The 18843-nt window shown below is 50.9% G+C and overlaps 1 protein-coding gene across 1 annotated transcript; it reads left to right on the top strand.

The window, feature by feature from the left end:
• Positions 1 to 12382: 12382 nt before the first annotated feature.
• On the top strand, positions 12383 to 17783 carry LOC120685169. Its single transcript, XM_039966993.1, has 6 exons — positions 12383 to 12806; positions 15269 to 15445; positions 15766 to 15820; positions 16039 to 16484; positions 16572 to 16784; positions 16972 to 17783. Exons 1-6 carry the CDS (start codon positions 12383 to 12385, stop codon positions 17781 to 17783), a joined length of 2127 nt encoding a protein of 708 aa, XP_039822927.1.
• The last annotated feature ends 1060 nt before the right edge of the window (positions 17784 to 18843 follow it).

The following is an 18843-nucleotide window of genomic DNA, read 5'->3' as shown; positions in this document are numbered from 1 at the left end:
ATACAAATCCAAATGTTTTGGAATCCTTGAAACAAGACCTACAACTTTTGTTACATCCAGTTTTGCATTTGACCAATAGTTTTATCTCTATATTAAATATTAGTTTTATACACCTTTGTATGTATCTCCTGTTGTAGTCCTGAACTAAGGCTAGTTTTTGGACTGTGTGCTATACCGTAGATGAGTAGCTTACTGTAAAAGTTTGATGACATTTTGACAAATCTAGCTATATGTTTCATTAGATCTTGGTTTATGCCTTTGTTAAATAAAATTTAATCCACAGGGTTCTGTTTTAATTTTCCTGAGCTGAAATTTTTACAGAAGCCTTACGTTAGTTCCTAGATGCTAGAGAAAAATTTTGGGAATTTTTAGTAAGGTATCACTAGTCCTTTTTATTTATTCATGAATAAACTTTGTAAATCAAAAACCCTAGTTTCCTTCATTAGAAAAATCTCATACTTTTACTAGAGCTCTCCCTTGAGTACATAATCATGGCAGTAAAGTTTGAGACCCTGAAACTCAGTATAATTGCTTGTATGACTTAAACTTGATTAATGTAGCGATCACGTGTTTTATTTTTCATGCCTTGTGTACTGACCTTTTAAATCTGAAAAATTTATAGTAATCTCATCTTAGGTTAGTCAACGTTCAGTTAAGCTTTCACTGCCATTAATTGCACTATTTGACCTATACGATTTAGCCTTTAGCTAGGAGGAACTTTATTGTTGGACTATACACTGGTGATTTAGTCTTTGTTAAAGTGCTGGTGTTACATGAGTTAGTAAGATTTTGAAACCACCCCGTTCTTTTATGAACTAAGTTGTATTAAATAACCACTTTATAAATGACTGCCCAGGAAATGTTAATTAAGAAGTTTCACATCCAAACTCACCTCATGTTGGACTGCAACTTTATCGTGAAGGAAAACTATTAACACCTAAATCACTAAGCCACTCGGAACTTTGCATTCATACGTATACATTGTTGCATTTCATTTAGGTACGATAGATGAACCACGTGAAGGATGTGACGTTGGAGTCGAGCCAGAAGACGGTGAATGGTGGACACATCCAGAAGATGGACGGATGGATCCCGATGTACACGACCGAAGGAAGATGTTCGCCGAGCAGTTGTTCTTTAACTAACACTGACCTAGTGTTAATTCCAGGCAAGCCCCGGAGCATGTCCTACTATTTTAAATTTATGCAACTTATTATTGTTCCTATCTATTTTGTGCATTTAAGTTTACAGGAGTTGACTGGAACCTTAGTTGCATAATCCTAGGTACCTATGCTTGAACACTAGTATGTGTAGGTCGCTAGTTGGCTAAGCTAATTGTTCGGTAGAAGTCGAGTGATTTCCTGTCACTCGCGAGAATTATAGGAGTTGGTTGTTTAACACCTGCTACAACTATAAGATCTACGGGTGGGGCTGTGGTACTTGTGATGCCCTGTCTGTTTAGTGAAATTTGATAAGGCCGCAGTGTGTGGTAGTGGTGGTTAAGCGTTTGAACGTACTAGACACATGCCGAGAATATGGTAATCGGTAAGCTTAAGTACCTGATTGGACCGGCGAGTGGACTTCTCCCTCACCTTCTTTGAACGTCGTTTCTCATGCGCGCACATGCGGGTGCAGAGTCGTCGTACTCTGTAGTCGAGGACGGTGACCCTGATCCACAACCCGGAAAGAAAGGGGAAATGTTGCACGTGTGACTCTGTGAGTAACCACGTGACGTGTGTTTAGGTCTGCCTTGCAAGGTTAACAAATTCGATTCGAATCGTCCGCCTCTCACGGATAATGGGACTGCTTAACCCTTTTGCCACATAGAGTAAGAAGTGAAAGATGATGATGATGAATATGGTTGATTGGATGATGAAAGATAATTGTTTCCCACCATGTATGCTATTGGATAGATGCTCATCTAGAATGGTTAATTGAACTAGAACATGAAAGCTAAAATATGAAATTAAGGATCTACTCTTTACTGCTTTTCGGCAAAACAAACCCCTCAAGCCAAAAGTCTTGCATGTCTAGAGAAAGGGCTAAGTATACCCTTAGTCGGGTAAGCCTTGCTGAGTATTAGTATACTCAGCCTTGCTTGTGGCTTTTTCAGGTGGTGCATCGGAGGTTACGATTGACGTCATGTACGGGCTTCATCATGACGTCTGGTTTCATCGCTAGACTATCGTTCATTTTTTCCGTCAAACTTAAACTTTGTTGTCTTTTTATAAATTCAAACTTGGTTTGTAATATTAATTCAATTTCATACTCTGTGCTGTAAAATTTGTGGAATGTTGCATTCTCTGGACTGCTTTGTCGATCCTGTTCAAGTGGTTTAATCGGGATTTTACCCGACAGCACTGCCGGATTACTCCGTTTTAAGTGCGTGTTAACCCTGATTGTCGTTTTGATGATGGTTAGCGCACTTAAGCCGGATTAATTTAGGCGGGGTTGCCACAACACCGAAGCAAAGATTACCTTCGTGCCAAGATTGTAACAGAATTCTCTGAAGAGCTGTGAGTCGAACTGTTTTCCGTTATCGACGGTGATCTCCCTTGGGACCCCGAACCTGCAGACGATGTTCTGCCAAAAGAATTTTCTGATTATTTCCGATGTGATGTTGATGAGTGGCTTGGCTTCGATCCATTTTGTAAAGTACTCAACAGCAACTGCTGCGTACTTGTAATTGCCCTGAGCTGTGGGTAGGGGGCCCACTAGATCAATTCCCCATCTTTGAAGAGGCCAGGTGGGGGGTATAAGCTGAATTGGCTCCGAAGGATTTGTGGACTTCGGGCCCATCATTTGGCATGCTTGGCATGTTTTCACTATGTGTTGAGCATCCTTCAGGGCTGTTGGCCAAAAGAATCCTTGCCTGAAGGCTTTGGATACAAGTTGTCTGAAGCCAATGTGAAATCCGCAAGTCCCGGAGTGTATTTCCTTAAGGAGTTCGATTCCTTCGGTCGTTGAGATGCACTTTAACCACGGGCTGGTTACACCTGACTTGAATAATTCCCTTTCGGAGATAACGTAGCCCCTCGCTCTTTGGAACATTTTCTTTTCCTCTTTTTCATTTGGCAGTTCAATGTTTCCCCGAAGGTACTCCATTATAGGCTTTCTCCAATCTTCGGCTGAGATGACTGAGATTTGTTTTTCTTTCTTCGGCTTGACCGAAGGTTCTGTGATTTCTTCGAAAAATACATCTGGTGGTAATTGCTCTTTTCTTGATGCTGCCTTTGCCAGTTTGTCTGCTTCATCGTTCATGTGCCTCGGGATATGAACGATGTCGAAGCCTTTGAAATATTTCTCCATGGATCTAACTTCATCAAGGTACTGGATAAGCTCGGGTTTTCTTGCCTCTGAGTCCTTTTCGATGTGATCTCTGACAACCTTCGAGTCTGTTTTGACTATAAAGTTTTGGTTGCCAAGGGCTTTCATTTTGCGAAGTCCCAGGAGCAAGGCTTCGTATTCGGTTGTGTTGTTTGTTGATGATTCTAGTTTGCCGAAGTTAAGTCGTGCTGCATATCTTGTTTTTGCTCCCGAAGGAGACTCTATGATTGCAGCAATGCCCGCTCCGTCGTTACACCAGGCCCCATCGTAGTGCACGATCCAAGTTTCATTCGATGGTTCCTCCTTGAATGTTGGGGATGTCCAATCGGCAATGAAATCTGCTAATACTTGTGATTTAATGGCTGTTCTTCTTTCGAAATCTATATAGAACTTCGATAGCTCCGAAGCCCATTTTGCGATTCTGACTGAGGCCTCTCTGTTGCTGAACAAGTCACGCAAGGGTTGATCTGTTACCACGATTATCTTGTGAGCTTCGAAATAGTGCCGAAGCTTCTTGGCAGACATGACTACTGCATATGCGATTTTTTCTAGCTCTGAGTACAGGAGCTTCGATCCTGCGAGAGCTTCAGATACGAAATAAACAGGTAGTTGTTTCTTTTTTTCCTTCGCTCTCTCTCTCTCTTGAGCACGAGCGCTGCGCTGACGGCAGAGTAGGATGCTGCGATGTATAGGAGCAACACATCCTTCGGGTCAGGTGATGTCATTTTGACCATGTTCTGTAGGTGATTTTTGAGCGCCTTGAGGGCTTCGCTTTGCTCAGGGCCCCACTCAAATTTGTTTGCATTGCGAAGGACCTTGAAGAATGGTAGGCTTCGGTCTGCAGAGTGTGGGATGAATCTGTTTAGGGCTGCAATCCGCCCTATAAGTTTTTGTACGTCCCTGATGGACTTTGGCTCCTCCATGTTCCAAAGAGCTTTTACTTTGTCAGGGTTTGCTTCGATGCCTTTGGTGGACACAAGGCATCCTAGCACCTTTCCTTTGTGAACTCCAAAAATGCACTTGTTGGGATTCAAGGACAGTCCTGCTTTTCTTAAGCTTGCGAAGGTTTCGGCCAGGTCTGCCACGTGGTTGCTTCTTATTGAACTGGTTACAACAATGTCATCAACGTAAGCCAGGACATTCCTTCTAAGTTGATGCTCTAAGACTACATTAGACATTCTTGAAAAAGACTGTCCTGCATTCGTTAGTCCTTCGGGCATCCTCACAAAGCAGTAAGTGCCGAAGGGGGTTATGAAACTTGTTTTTTCTTCGTCCTCTTTCCTCATCCATATCTGATGGTATCCGGAGAAATAGTCCAATAGAGACATCAGTTGACTGTTTGCCACATCATCGACGACTCTGTCGATTCTTGGCAATGGGAAATCATCCTTTGGACAGGCTTTATTGAGGTCAGTGAAGTCAATGCACATGCGCCATTTGCCATTCTTCTTTTTACCTGCACAATATTTGCCAGCCATGTTGGGTACTTGACTTCTCTAATGACATTTGCATCTAGCAGTCTCTGGACTTCGGCCTTTACTGCTGCGACTTTTTCATCTGCCATTTTGCGAAGCTTCTGCTTCTTCGGCTTGATGTTTGGGTTGGTGTCCAGGCGATGCTCGATGATGTCTCTGCTAACTCCCCGAAGGTCATTGGCGGACCATGCAAAAATATCTTGGTTTTTTGCGGAGAAACTCGAGAAGTTCTTTCTCCTCTTCAGGCTCTAGGGTTGCATTGATAGTCACCATTTTGTCTGGGAGGTGTTCATCGAGGGGGACCTTCTTGATTTCACAGTCTTCTTCGAAGGTTGCTTTCTCGTTGTCCCCTTTGTGCTTTTCGACTGTAACTGGCTTGGATTCAGTCCGAAGATTGTGCACGTTTTTCTGTCCTGGGGTGTATCCCCGTTCAATGTCTCGCGCAAGTTGCTGGTCCCCGCGAACAGTGATGACCCCTGCGGGAGCTGGCATTTTCATGCACAAGTATAGTTGATGGACGATAGCTTCGAACTTGTTAATTGTTCCTCTTCCTAAGATTGCGCGGTATGGGTACGACATTTCTACCACATCGAAGGTGATGTGCTCTGTTTTTGCGTTGGCTGTATCTCCGAAGGACACGGGGAGTGACAATTTGCCGATTGCATTCACTCTCTTTCCTCCGAATCCCATTAAAGGGATTTCCGAAGGTTGAAGCAGGCTTCGGTCGATCCCCATCTTATCGAAGGTATCGGAGAAGATGATGTCTGCAGAACTGCCGGTGTCAACTTGTATCTTGCCAATCCTCCAACCCTGAATGTTTGCCTCGATGACAAGAGCGTCTGTGTGTGGGTAGCTGATGAGGTTGACATCTTCTTCAGAGAATGTGATCGGAGAGTGTGACCACTGGGTTCTCTTGGTTGGACCTTCAGAGACGATGCAATGGACTTGCCTGAAGTAGTCCCTGCGTTGCCTTTTGTTTTCGAAGTCCAGGGTAGAACCTCCGGAGATTGGCATGATCATGCCGAAGGATGGTAGTGCCGTGGGTTGGCTATTTGTGGTTTGGCTTTCTTGTTTTGGTGGCAGAGCTGGGGGTGGCGGTAGCTGCTCCTGAGTGGGTTGAGCTTGGGCTGTGGGTTCGATGTTTTGCATTGTAGGGTTTGGCTGCGGCTGCCAGCTTTGATTGTAGTTGTAGTTAAACATGGGTGGGCGGTATGCTTGTGTAAATGGTTGAGGTGGAACGAACGAAGGCTGTGTGTACTGTATTTGTTGAGGTTGTTGGGTCTGTGGCCATGTAGTGTGCCCAACTAGCTTGGCCTTTTTCTCGGCCTCCATTCTGTCAAGGGTTTTCTTCTTCTCCGGGCACCGGTTTGTTCTGTGGTCGGAGTCAGATCCATGGAAGTGACAGAAGAATTTTTTGGGGTCACGCGAAGGTCCACGACCTCGGCCCCTTCCTCTGCCGCGACCTCTGCCTCGTGCCCCGGACGAAGGCTGCTTGTCGTTTGAGCGTTGGGGCTCTGGCTCTGGTGGTGTCATGAAGGGATCGAAGGTTATCTGATCCTCATCTTTGTGCGAAGTTTCCAGAGGTAAGATGAGCTGGTGAGCTCGCTGCTTCTCTTGCTGTCATGTTTGCTGGTTGTACTTTTCAGCCTGACGCATGATTCTTCTTTGCTCGACCCTTCTGCGGTGGTCGGCGTCTGACTTCGCGTACTTTTCTGCTTCTGAATAAAGCTCCTCTAGAGTCCTCGGAGGCTCTCTTATGAGGTGGGAGGCAAGCTGACCAGGTAGGAGTCCCTCGATGCATTTTTCTATCGCATCTTTCTCTGGGAAGTTTGGAATTTGAGCCTTCTTTTGGACGAACCTAAGGGAGTAGTCATAGAGAGGCTCGCGGTCATGCTGGGGGCACTTGAAATCTTTGACAGTGTTGGTAGTCAGCCTTCTGAAGCCTTGGAAGTCCTGGAGGAGCCTTCCTTTCAGCTGATACCAGTTGTTGATTGATTGCGGAGGCAGGTACGAATACCAGTTAGCCACAGAACCTTCGCAAGCCATGACGAAGGACTTGGCCATGGTGGAGTCGTCACCTCCGGCCGAAGCGATGGTTGCTTCGTAGGCCATGAGGAACTGAGTTGGATCTGTTGTGGCGTTGTACTTGGGGAGTTGAGTTGGCTTGTAGCCGAGCGGCCATGAAGTTCACTGCAGAGCGACTGAGAGTGGCGAGGTCGGGTCAAATGGGAGGTTGACCGGCGGTGGCCTTTGGTTCTCATTATGAGCGAAGGCTGTCTGTAGGATGACGTGGTTTTCTTGCTGGGAGGAACCTTCGGGCATTTCTTGGTATGCCCTCTGTAAGCTCTCAACTTCTGCCTCCATCTCTGCTAGCATGCGCCTGGCCTCGGCTAACTTGTTGGCTTGGTCCATTGCCCTCTTTTTGGTTGCAAGCTGGGCTTCGATGTTCTTTTTCTTCATTTCGAGGGCTTTGAGCTTGAGTGCAGTTTCTGTGAGTTGATGAGCTTCGGAGTTTTCAGTGTTATCAAACTGGTCTCCATGAGGGGCAGTTTCGTTGTTGATGTCTTCCATTTGTGGGTTGACTCCTTCGTGCTGCGGTTGGGGGCCGTCGAGGTTGCGGCCAGGCTCGGTGGAGGTGCTTGTGGTGCCGGCGATGGCTTTCTTCTTCGCTGGGGCCATCGAGGGTTATCTTACGTGCTGGAACGGTGGGCGCCGCTGTTGGGATCTTTGCTTCATAGAAGCCCAGACAGGGAGCATGAACAGTAGGAAAGGTGGCAATTAAAGTAAGTGTCGAACTCTCCAATAATAATCAGAAAATTCAACCCCTTACACTGTGGAGAGAGGGGGCTATTTATACCCCTAGCCCTCGGCCAGGTTTTCCTAAATTGCCCCCTCCCAACTCATTTACAGCTCACTCTTAGCCGGTTCCGGGGTAAAATTACAATGTGAGAGGTTTACAAATCCGACCTTCTCACGTATTCGGAAGGTGTACAACTCCGACCTTCTTACATATTCACATTTTACTCACATGTCTTCAGTCGACGAAGGTTACAATAACCTTCGGGTACCTCGGGGGGTTGGGCCATGAAGGTTCCATCAACGATCGACCAGCCGCCATCGTTCCCGGTCGTGGGCTCTTTTCCCGAAGGTCTTTATTTCGAGTTTATACTTCCGGGTAGCCGTTCATCACCTTCGGTGCAGTGGAGGCGATATCCTTCGGGCCGAAGGCCTTGGTGTTTGCACTTGCGCTTCAGGGCAGCCATCCGTTACCTTCGGCCTTCAGAATGTGATATCCTTCGGCCCGAAGGTCATGGTCTTCGAGCTTGCGCTCCTTAGTGTTCATCCGATACCTTCGGGTACGCTTGGCTCCATTTCGTTGTGGCCCTGAAAATAGGTTAGGGAGCATTTCCGAGGGTGAGGGTTTGACCCGAAGGTCCAATCCCCAACAGTCTCCATCAACACACTCCATCGAGGAAAGGGATAGTCATCGTGGTAGTTTGCATATCTCCAATATCCTATGAGATTAATGGTAAAGCAGAGATGGTCTTTCAATAAAACTATATGCCCGTATGCCCGGTTACTCTCCATAGAAGTGCAAGGGTATTTAAGCACTCTCATCAGGGAACGATGGAATTTTTTTCCCTCTCATCGCAAGGTGCATGATGTAGTCAGTCATTCATAACAGCTGATCAATTGGCCATCTACTCTCTAATTACCTGCTACAAAATCCAACGTGCATGTTTAGTTCGCCCTAGTAGCCGTATGCATTTATAAGCATCGATCACGCGTGATCTCGGATGAGACTTGAATGACGAAGATTCTTCAGGAAGCATGAGGTTCATGCTTGCTTGTTGAAACGGAACAATGAAACAGACATGGGAACTGAATTTCAGAACGTAATAAGCGAGCAGTTGGCATCTATCTCGTTTTTGCTTCAAACACTGTCGCGGTTTCGGCAGCAGATTCTCGGTTCGTCGTCCTGGTGCACTAGTGCTGTTTGTCTGAAGCTTCCTTCCACATCGGATCACTTGGCCAAAGAACTTTCTGGTCAGAGCCTTTCAGTTTGGCTTACCAAAGGGATGCTTCGATCGGATCTGAATCCATGGTGGCAACCGAGACGGCTACTACGAGGAGCTGCTCGATGACCGTGCAACTCCGAAGCTGGCCGGCGATCGATCTGAAACTCCTCCGTTGTTCGTGGCGAATAATGCGACGGCGAGGCGGCAAGTTGCCAAGAGGACGTCGCCATCCTTGGATCGGTGGGGTTCGCTGCCGCATCACGCTCCGCTCCGCGCCCTGGCCACTCCGCCATGGCGCACCGGCAAGTTGCCAAGAGGCCATCGCCATCCTTGGATCGGTGGGGTTCGCTGCCGCATCACGCTCCGCTCCGCGCCCTGGCCACTCTGCCATGGCGCACCGGCAAGTTGCCAAGAGGCCGTCGCCATCCTGGGAACGGTGGGGCTCAACTACCGTTCCCCACCCCCCCCCCCCCCCCCCGGTCGCCGCGAATGCGCCGCCTCCGCTGGCTCTCCGTGTGGCTCGCCGGAGCGCCACCCCGTCGAGGGGGTTTCCTCTCGCAGGGTTGAGGGGGCGGCGCCGGGGCGACGGGCATCATCGCGTCGCCGCTTCCAGGGCGCGGGCGTGCAGTCGCGTTCCGGCGAGTCACCGCGTGCAGCAGGAGATGGGCGTTCTTTGCGACGGCAAGAGGTGGATGCATGGCAGGAGGAACGCGATGGCACCTAGGGCTGTGGGTGTAGTAGCCTCGGTGGACGCGACGCGAGGCGGTGATGAGGCAAGCAAGACCGCGAGAGCATGCCGCCGGCTGGCCGCAGGGGCGTGTCGCGGCGCACGCGGTCAGCTAGCAGGAGCCGGTCGAGGAGTGCTCAGCTCGCCGGTCATGGACGCCGCAAGAAGCCTGTGGAACGAGGAACATGCATGACAGGGAGAAGCCTCCGCGGCGCGGTGCCCCTCCGGCGAGCCACTCGGGGAGCGACGGAGGCGGCGCGCCGGCGACGACCAGGCGGCAGGTCAGGTGGACGGTGTCCGGAATGCCGACCGGGTGGACGGTATTTGAAATACCGTCCTCCTCTAGGCCCCTTCTGTCCGTCGGATGGGAGATGTGCGGGCCAGATCATCGTCTGCAGGACAAGGGAGCCATCGTCCTCGCCTGCCCCGGCCGGCCTCCGGCGCGGGAGTTGGATGGCGGAGTGGCCGCGTAGGCCTGGTGGAGCGCGGGAGCAGAGGTGACGCGCGCGGCAGCCGGAGAAGCCGGCGGAGAACGTGGAGCCCCGCGGGTGGAGGTCGTCGGCTCGTCGCTGGGCCAGCGGCGGCAAGTTGGTGTGGTCCTGGTCCTCTCGCTTTCGTCGGCCAGGGTCAGAGAGTGTTGAAACACACGACACTTCTCCGGCGAGCAGCCATGGCCATGCCCATGCGGCGTCATGCTCGATCTACATCTTTCCGGACGTCCGGCAGACGGAACGGCGGCGCAGCCATGCAGCTCGAAAGGTCCCAGCCGGAATGTCTCATGCACACGCACGCGCTGCAGTTCTTGCATCGCAAAGAGGCAGAGTCCATGAGATCTGCCAAGCCCAGCCGTGGCGCTCCCGAGCGGCGGCGGTGCTCCTGCCCGCGCGCGCCGCCGGGAGGAAACAAGATCATGACGCATGAGGACTAAGAGCTGTGCGATCGCCGGTGACCCCGTTCAATACAACTCTGAAGCAGGTCGGTCGGTGGTCTGACGACGAAGATCCGTTCTTGATGAATGCGGCGGCGAGGCTGCCGTTTCCCCGGCCGCGACCTCCACCGGCGGGATCCTCCGGCTGCCGTGGCACGCCCCGCGGCCCGGCCCGGGCCCTCCGCCATGGCGCTGACGAGGATGCCATTGCTCTGGGACTGAAATACGAGGCCGATCTCGCCCGCACATCTCCCATCCGACGGCTCATACTTACCTAGGGTGTGGACGGTATTTCGAATACCGTCCACCGGGTTGGCATTTCAAACACCATCCACCCTCTGTCGTTGCCGGCACGCCGCCACCGCGGCTCGCCGGAGCGCCGCCGCTTCGCGGAGGTTCCTCCCTCTATCTCCTGCGCATCTGCTTCCTCCTGAAGAATCCTACATTCTTGACTCCGCACCATGACCGGCGTGCGGTACTCTCAGCTCTGCCCCTGCCCGCGTGCGCCGTGCCGGCCTACGCCATGCTCTCGCCTCCATGACCGCCGCGCATCCACCAAGGGCGGAGGGCTACACCCCCAGCAGGTGCCATCGTGGTCTCCTGCAATGCCATCGACCCCTGTCCGTTGCAACAACGCCTCCTGCTGCACTACTGTTGTAATGCATGTGAAAGTATGTTCTTTTGTACTGTACTAATTAGGAGTTATAATAGTGGCTGCTGTTGTTTCTATACTGAACTATTGCAAACAGCTTAATCTCTAAAAAAACGTCTTTCAGTAATCAATTGGCTATCTACTCTCTAATTACCTGCTACAAAATCCAACGTGCATGTTTAGTTCGCCCTAGTAGCCGTATGCATTTATAAGCATCGATCACGCGTGATCTCGGATGAGACTTGAATGACGAAGATTCTTCAGGAAGCATGAGGTTCATGCTTGCTTGTTGAAACGGAACAATGAAACAGACATGGGAACTGAATTTCAGAACGTAATAAGCGAGCAGTTGGCATCTATCTCGTTTTTGCTTCAAACACTGTCGCGGTTTCGGCAGCAGATTCTCGGTTCGTCGTCCTGGTGCACTAGTGCTGTTTGTCTGAAGCTTCCTTCCACATCGGATCACTTGGCCAAAGAACTTTCTAGTCAGAGCCTTTCAGTTTGGCTTACCAAAGGGATGCTTCGATCGGATCTGAATCCATGGTGGCAACCGAGACGGCTACTACGAGGAGCTGCTCGATGACCGTGCAACTCCGAAGCTGGCCGGCGATCGATCTGAAACTCCTCCGTTGTTCGTGGCGAATAATGCAACGGCGAGGCGGCAAGTTGCCAAGAGGCCGTCGCCATCCTTGGATCGGTGGGGTTCGCTGCCGCATCACGCTCCGCTCCGCGCGCCCTGGCCACTCCGCCATGGCGCACCTTGCAGCCCCCGCGCCGGCCTGGCTGGCGACGACGACCGGCTCCCCTGCGGCAATCTCCGGCGGATCATCGCCAGCACATATCCGATCCAACGGCCTAAAGGGGCCGAGGGGTGGACGGTACTTGAAATGCCGTCCACCCGGTCGATAATCCAACTACCGTCTCCCCCCCCCCCCCCCCGGTCGCCGCGACTGCGCCGCCTCCGCTGTCTCTCCGTGGCTCGCCGGAGCGCCACCCCGTCGAGGGGGTTTTCTCTCGCAGGGTTGAGGGTCGCGGCGCCGTGGCAACGGGCATTATCGCGTAGCCGCGTCCAGGGCGCGGGCGTGCAGTCGCGTTACGGCGAGTCACCGCGTGCAGCAGGAGACCGGCGTTCTTTGCGACGGCCAGAGGTGGATGCATGGCTGGACGAAGAGGAACTCGATGGCACCTAGGGCTGCGGGTGTAGTAGCCTCGGTGGACGCGAGGCGGTGATGAGGCAAGCAAGACCGCGAGAGCATGCCGCCGGCCGGCCGCGCGCAGGGGCGTGTCGCGGCGCACGCGGTCAGGCAGGAGCCGGTCGAGGAGCGCTCAGCTCGCCGGTCATGGGATGGCCGCTGCAAGCAGCGGGTGGAACGAGGGAGGGAGAAGCCTCCGCGGCGCAGTGCCCCTCCGGCGAGCCACTCGGGGAGCTACGGAGGCGGCGCGCCGGTATCGACCAGGCGGCAGGCCGGGTGGACGGTGTCCGGAATGCCAACCGGGTGGACGGTATTTGAAATACCGTCCACCCCTAGGCCCCCTCTGTCCGTCAGATGGGAGATGTGCGGGCCAGATCATCGTCTGCGGGACAAGGGAGCCATCGTCATCGCCTGGCCAGGCCTCCGGCGCGCGCGGAAGTTGGATGGCGGAGTGCCCGTAGGCCTGGTGGAGCGCGGCAGCAGAGGTGACGCGCGCGGCAGCCGGAGAAGCCGGCGGCAAGCGTGGAGCCGCGCCGGTGGAGGTCGTCGGCTCGTCGCTGGGCAAGCGGCCGCAAGTTGGTGTGGTCCTGGTCCTCTCGCTTTCGTCGGCCAGGGTCAGAGAGTGTTGAAACACACGACACGTTCTCCGGCGAGCGGCCATGGCCATGCCCATGCGGCGTCATGCTCGATCTACCTCTTTCCGGACGTCCGGCCGACGGGACGGCGGCCCAGCCACGCAGCTCGAAAGGTCCGCCGGCCGGAACGTTTCATGCACACGCGCACGCGCTGCAGTTCTTCCACGTAAGTGTCGCAGCGAGGCAGACACTTGCACCTCCGACATCTGCCAAGCCCAGCCGTGGCTCACGAGCGGCGGCGGCGCGCCTGCCCACGGGAGCTGCGGCGCGCCTCCGACACACGTTCGCCGCCGTCTCCTGCACGCCACTGCAGGTCATGGTCATGGAGCTGGGCGGGCGTGCTGTGGACTGTGGTGACTGTGACTGCCACCCGCGTGCGCCGGGGCGACGGCCATGCGTTGCGTGGCCGCTTCTAGGGCGCATGTGTGCAGTGGCGCGAGCAGCCGCATGAGAGGAGTCTCGGGCGACACGGTGACCCTCCCCGTCGACACGACGATGAGGGCATTCCGGCGATCGTGCTCCCCTCCATCTTTCCCTTTCGCTCATGTCGAGAGGGATGCGGTGCTACTCCGGCAAGCACCGCTCCAGTTTTGCTGGCGCTCGGCGGCGAAACGGGAGTCGAATGCGGGAATCCTGCGTGAGGGTGTCGGTTCGATTGATCCTCATCGGACGGGGTTCGGACGGAATCATTCCATTCCCCGGCCGGTAAGATCACCGCCACCGCGGTCTAGTGGTGGTGGCCTGTTTGGCGCTCATCCTGCCGCTGCGACACGTGGAGAAGATCTATGGCAGGAGAGTTCGGAGGTAGCGGAACTCGGGGGAGGTGACGACACCCATGGTGGGGCCCAAGGTTTTCCTTATCACTGATAAAAAAACGATATTTCCGATATATCAGTATTACCGGTGGGCCCCGGTAAATACAGTTTACCGCTAAAAAATTTCGGCGTTTTGAAATCCATCGCGCCATCCACGATTTCGTGGCCCGCCAAAAGCCCAAGAACGGGTCAAAGTCCTCCCGCAGGCCTCCCCAAACCCTAAATCGATTCATTCCCCAATCCCCACCACTCGTCTCTCTCTGCTGCTCTCTCCCCCGTGTTTTCCTCCCGAGCCGCCGCCAACCCAAGCTTGGCCGCCGCCAGGGGCCAGGGCAGCCGGGGTCGTGCAACCACCGCGCGGCCAGGAGGCCAGCAGCCAGGGCAGCGGGCGCAGCACCATGTCGTCGCGCGGGGCCACCGCGCTCAGGGCGCCGCCCCGGGCCGCAGCGCTCCGGCCGCTCCGCCCCGGGCCGCCGCTCTCCGGCCGCGCCGCGCCGGACCACCGAGCTCCGGCCGCGCCGCGCCGGGCTCCTGCTCCTGGGCTGTATAGCCACCGCCTGGACGGTATTCCCCAATCCCCACCACTCGTCTCTCTCTCTGCTTCTCTCTCCCCCCCTGTTTTCCTCCCGAGCCGCCGCCAACCCAAGCTTGGCCGCCGCCAGGGGCCAGGGCAGCCGGGGTCGTGCCACCCACCGCGCGGCCAGGAGGCCAGCAGCCAGGGCAGCGGGCGCAGCACCAGGTCGCCGCGCGGGGCCACCGCGTTCAGGGCACCGCCCCGGGCCGCAGCGCTCCGGCCGCGCCGCCCCAGGCTGGGGCGCTCCGGTCGCCGCCCCAGGCCGCCGCTCTCCGGCCGCGCCGCGCCGGACCACCGCGCTCCGGCCGTGCCGCGCCGGGCTCCTGCTCCTGGGCTGTATAGCCACCGCCTGGACGGCGCGTGGCTCGTCGGCGGTGCGTCCAGTCCTGGGCTCCTGGCTGCGTCGCTCCACCCTCGCCGCGCCGGGACGTCGCTCGGGGCACCCACACGCCATTCCTGGCCGCCTTGCACTGCAACCCACCTCTCTGTCGATCCTCTTCCTGTCCACTTGATTCACTGCAGCAGAATGACACCCCCTCTATTCTAGTCAAGGGATCACAGTCACCGTCGCCGCCGTCAGATCTACGTCCGCAGGTTCGTGCCGTCAACCCTCCCTGCTCTTCCACATCCGTAGCGTATTGGATGAATGAAACAGTATGTATGAATTCTTTCCTGTATGTTCAAGAAAAATACAACAGTATGTATGAATTCATTAGTTGTTTTACAATGCTTTTTAGTACCTAGGGAAGTGATTCAATTACCCGCATTAGCTATTCCTAGAGTTGACTATACATAGGAATGCTGCCTCTGCAAATACCTCGTTGATCATCTCTCCTCGATTTCTTTGCATCTTAGGGTGACACGTGTTGCCAAGTCATTTCCACAAAGCCATATGGCGCAAAACAGGGTGCTGATGGTGACAGGAGGCGATGGAGATGATGCTGATGTAGCCATTATTGGGGCGTCGAGCAGTGGAACTACTGCTGCTGCTGGTGGCAAAGGCAAGGGTATCGCCAGGGAATCAACCACTGGTGTTGTGACCGATGGTAGGAGCACGAGCACGACGGCGGACACCGGCATTGAGGTGGTCTACGAAGATGGTAAAGAGGCACAACAGAACACTAGCATTGTTTTGTTCGTTTAATTTCAGTTGCTTATTAGAGTGTATGTGACTCACTATAAATGGAATGAAATTAGAGGGCAATAAATCATCAATCAGGTTAAAAATTCTCTGTATTTCTAATCAGTACAGCTGGCCAATATTGTAGGCCTGTTATGAAATTATTTTTTATTCATTCAATTTATGCAATTGTTATATTTTGCCCCTTTCAATTAGATTAAAAAGATCATTTATATTGTTTCATTCTAGCCACATTTTTGTATGCCAACTACATACTTTTGTAATTCCTTTTCATTGCAGGGAGGCGGGTCAAATTAAAAGGGTCCATTGAGTATGTATGGAGCCATGGTGAGAAGTATAAAAGTGGCTTTAGCTGCTTTTATTGTAGAACAACTATTGCTGGTGGAGGTGCAACCCGATTCAGGCAGCATTTGGGTGGTATTTCTGGTTCTGTAGTTTCCTGTCCCAAGGTGCCGCGTTTTATTAAGGAATTGATGGTTGATGATGTGACAAAACTTAGATGCTGAATATAAATGTGCTGTGTAATGACTCTTATGCTTGCTTTCTGTTCAGGCTGCATGCTATGATGAGAGAGAAGATAGGAGGAGAGCTGATTCGGTGGAACGCCACTAGGTTTGGCACGGTTTACCTATTTCTTCAGAGTTTTTGGGATAGGAAGGATCAATTTAAGTTATGGATGGCATCTAAGGACTGGGAGGATTGTGCATGGGCTGGTGAAGAGGACCATGAATACACTGAGGCTTGTTTGTCCCAAAAGAATTGGTGGAATGATATGGAGTTGGTGTTAAAAGCTGTCTCACCAATATATACTGTCCTTCGGTTTGCTGATCAGCAGAAAAATGCTACTGTATCTGGATTTCTTGAAAAAATGACACGTGCTGTAAAGGACATAAGTACCAATTTAAGTGACCGAAGACATAAAGATCTCCTTGACAGTTGGAAGCAAATAATCAACAAAAGGCTTCACTATCTTCTTAATGATACTCTCATAGTTGCAGGTAAGGGTAGAAATAAAAACTTATATTCATGTGCCTCTTTTATGCATTGTCAATTTATTAATCTTGTTGAACCTGTTCTTTTTCTAGCTGCTGCACTAGACCCAAAAACAATTTATACTACCAAGCTTTCAAAAAGTTCAAAATGCAAACATGCTGTAACATTGGCTCTGAAGAAGCTTGCTCGTTCATCTTCAAAGGCTTCCGCTGCAATTGACCAATATATCCTCTTTAGAAAGCAAGGAAAGTTATTTGGAGGAGAAGAGGCTCGAAGGTCGGCCCTTAATGGCCGTGTGAGTGCAGGTGATTTCAGATTGCTGCCATTCCCGAATTGACTTAGATCTCAATTACATTCTCAGTTTATATGTCATTCTTTTGTTTGCAGCTTAGGCATATTAGTAGTTTATTCTTATCTGAACCTTTATTAAGCAATACTTTCCTTCCATGTTATTAGTACCTTTATTAAGCAATATTTTTTACATTTTTCTAGCTGATTGGTGGGATCAATATGGCGGGGACTACCCGGACCTGCAATACTTTGCAAAGCGTATTGTTTCACAATGTATGTCTTCTAGCGGCTGTGAAAGAAATTGGAGCACCTTTGCCTTGGTTCATACCAAATTGAGAAATCGTTTAAGTTATGACAAGCTCCATAAATTAGTTTATGTGCACTATAATTTGAAGTTGCGCATCCAACTATTTCAAGACGAAATGCAAAGCCTTCAGGACATGCAATGCCATCTTGAATCAGATTCTGATCCTTGTAGCATCTTGATGGATTGTGCTATGTATGATGAAGACAACCCGATCATGGATTGGTTGTGCAACTCTAGGAGTCAGTCAGTACCGACTCTTGATGAATATGTTGATAGTGATCTTGACCTTGAACCACCCAATCCTAGTGCATTTATTGTAGAAGAGTTGGGGATGGACGAAGCAGAGGTGGCTGCATTTAAGAATGTTACTTTTCCCAAAAAACGTGGTAAGAAAAGAAGGTTAGCATATGAGGAAGAAGAGGAAGAAGATTTTGCAGATGATGTTGAATCAGATTCTGCGCAAGGTAGCCCTACGTATGTCGAGTCAGGGGACAGCAGCTCTGATGATGGAGGTGATAATGGTGAGTTTTCAGTTTTGATTGTATTCTCCACATTCTTTGTATTAAGTTTGTCAAGGCCACATATATTCGATCAAAATGTTATTTTTGTCGAAGGTCACGGTGATGATGGTGACATTGGACGGGCTTGTGGTGATGATGAACCTGCTGGAGATCCAAATAATGGTGGTGGTACAAATGAGCTTTGACTAACTTTTTATTCTACTTGCACAGCATATACTTTCAGCAACACTATATATATATATGCATTTGGATAATGTTTTCAGCTACACATTATATATATGCATTTCATCTTGAATAATATTGATCTGAATGTTGTAGTATTTCTGAATAATATTTGACAGCCCAATCTTGTGTTGATAGTTGAGCTAGGATGCTTATGTTATGTACATCTTTATAGGTGCTGAAAATACACAGGATGCCTCTGTTCGTCTAAGATCAAAAAGGTTGAGGAAAGTCTCTTGCTTCTACCCAGGTGCAAAGGTTAGATGGATTTCTTGCCATCATATGAATTAATTGAATTGGAATTTAGTGACCAGATTTTGAGCATATATACAATTTTTGCAGTGATATGAGCATCCTAGGGGCCACAGACTATGAACTGATATGGAGATCAGAATTTTGAGCCATATGTGGCTATGTTGTGCTTGTAATATTTTGGACTGCATACTACTTTGGTGTCCAAAGTTGGGTCTGTGGACTGTAGTATTTGGGACTATGAATTGTTGTGTGTGTTCAAGTTTCATTCGAACTTTGTAATATTTGGGACTGTGGACCAAGCTTGCTATGGACTGTTGTTGCAACAATTTCATTCTAACCAGTAGCATTTGGGACTGTTGGTTGAAATATTTTGGACTTTATTTGTTGTTTCACCACTTAACTTAATGTAGAATGCCATGAGCCTATATGGTGGGCAATCCAATAGGTGTTATTGAATATGTGCTATCAAAGGGTGACTTTCTCTTATTTTCTACATCATTTATGTCTAGTTTTTCATGTTCTTTGGTTTGGAAAGGATCTATGTTTAATTCTGCACAAATTTAGTGTTTTTTTCTAAATTTTGTCCGAAAAAAAAGTCTATCACTGATAGAATTCCGATATATCCGATATTTCTGTTTATCAGTGACCTCCGATATTTTTTTTCTGTCGATAAGGAAAACCTTGGTGGGGGCGCACAGGGCGCATCTCCAACCACTCCCCCAGCGGCATCTTTCTCTCCTTCCACCTTCCAGAGTTGCATCGATAAGT

The sequence above is a fragment of the Panicum virgatum genome, chromosome 8N (assembly GCF_016808335.1).
Source record: "Panicum virgatum strain AP13 chromosome 8N, P.virgatum_v5, whole genome shotgun sequence".
Classification (NCBI taxonomy): Eukaryota; Viridiplantae; Streptophyta; class Magnoliopsida; order Poales; family Poaceae; genus Panicum; species Panicum virgatum.
Note: the sequence above shows the minus strand (reverse complement) of the source record. Positions and strands in the feature narration are given on the sequence as shown.

Coding starts and splice junctions, on each gene's coding strand:
- LOC120685169 (XM_039966993.1), top strand. CDS start 12,383: ATGCCGCCGGCCGGCCGCGCGCAGGGGCGTGTCGCGGCGCACGCGGTC. Junction 15,446..15,765: donor TGAGGTGGTCTACGAAGATG/GTAAAGAGGCAC, acceptor TTTTCATTGCAG/GGAGGCGGGTCAAATTAAAA. Junction 15,821..16,038: donor GTATGGAGCCATGGTGAGAA/GTATAAAAGTGG, acceptor CTTTCTGTTCAG/GCTGCATGCTATGATGAGAG.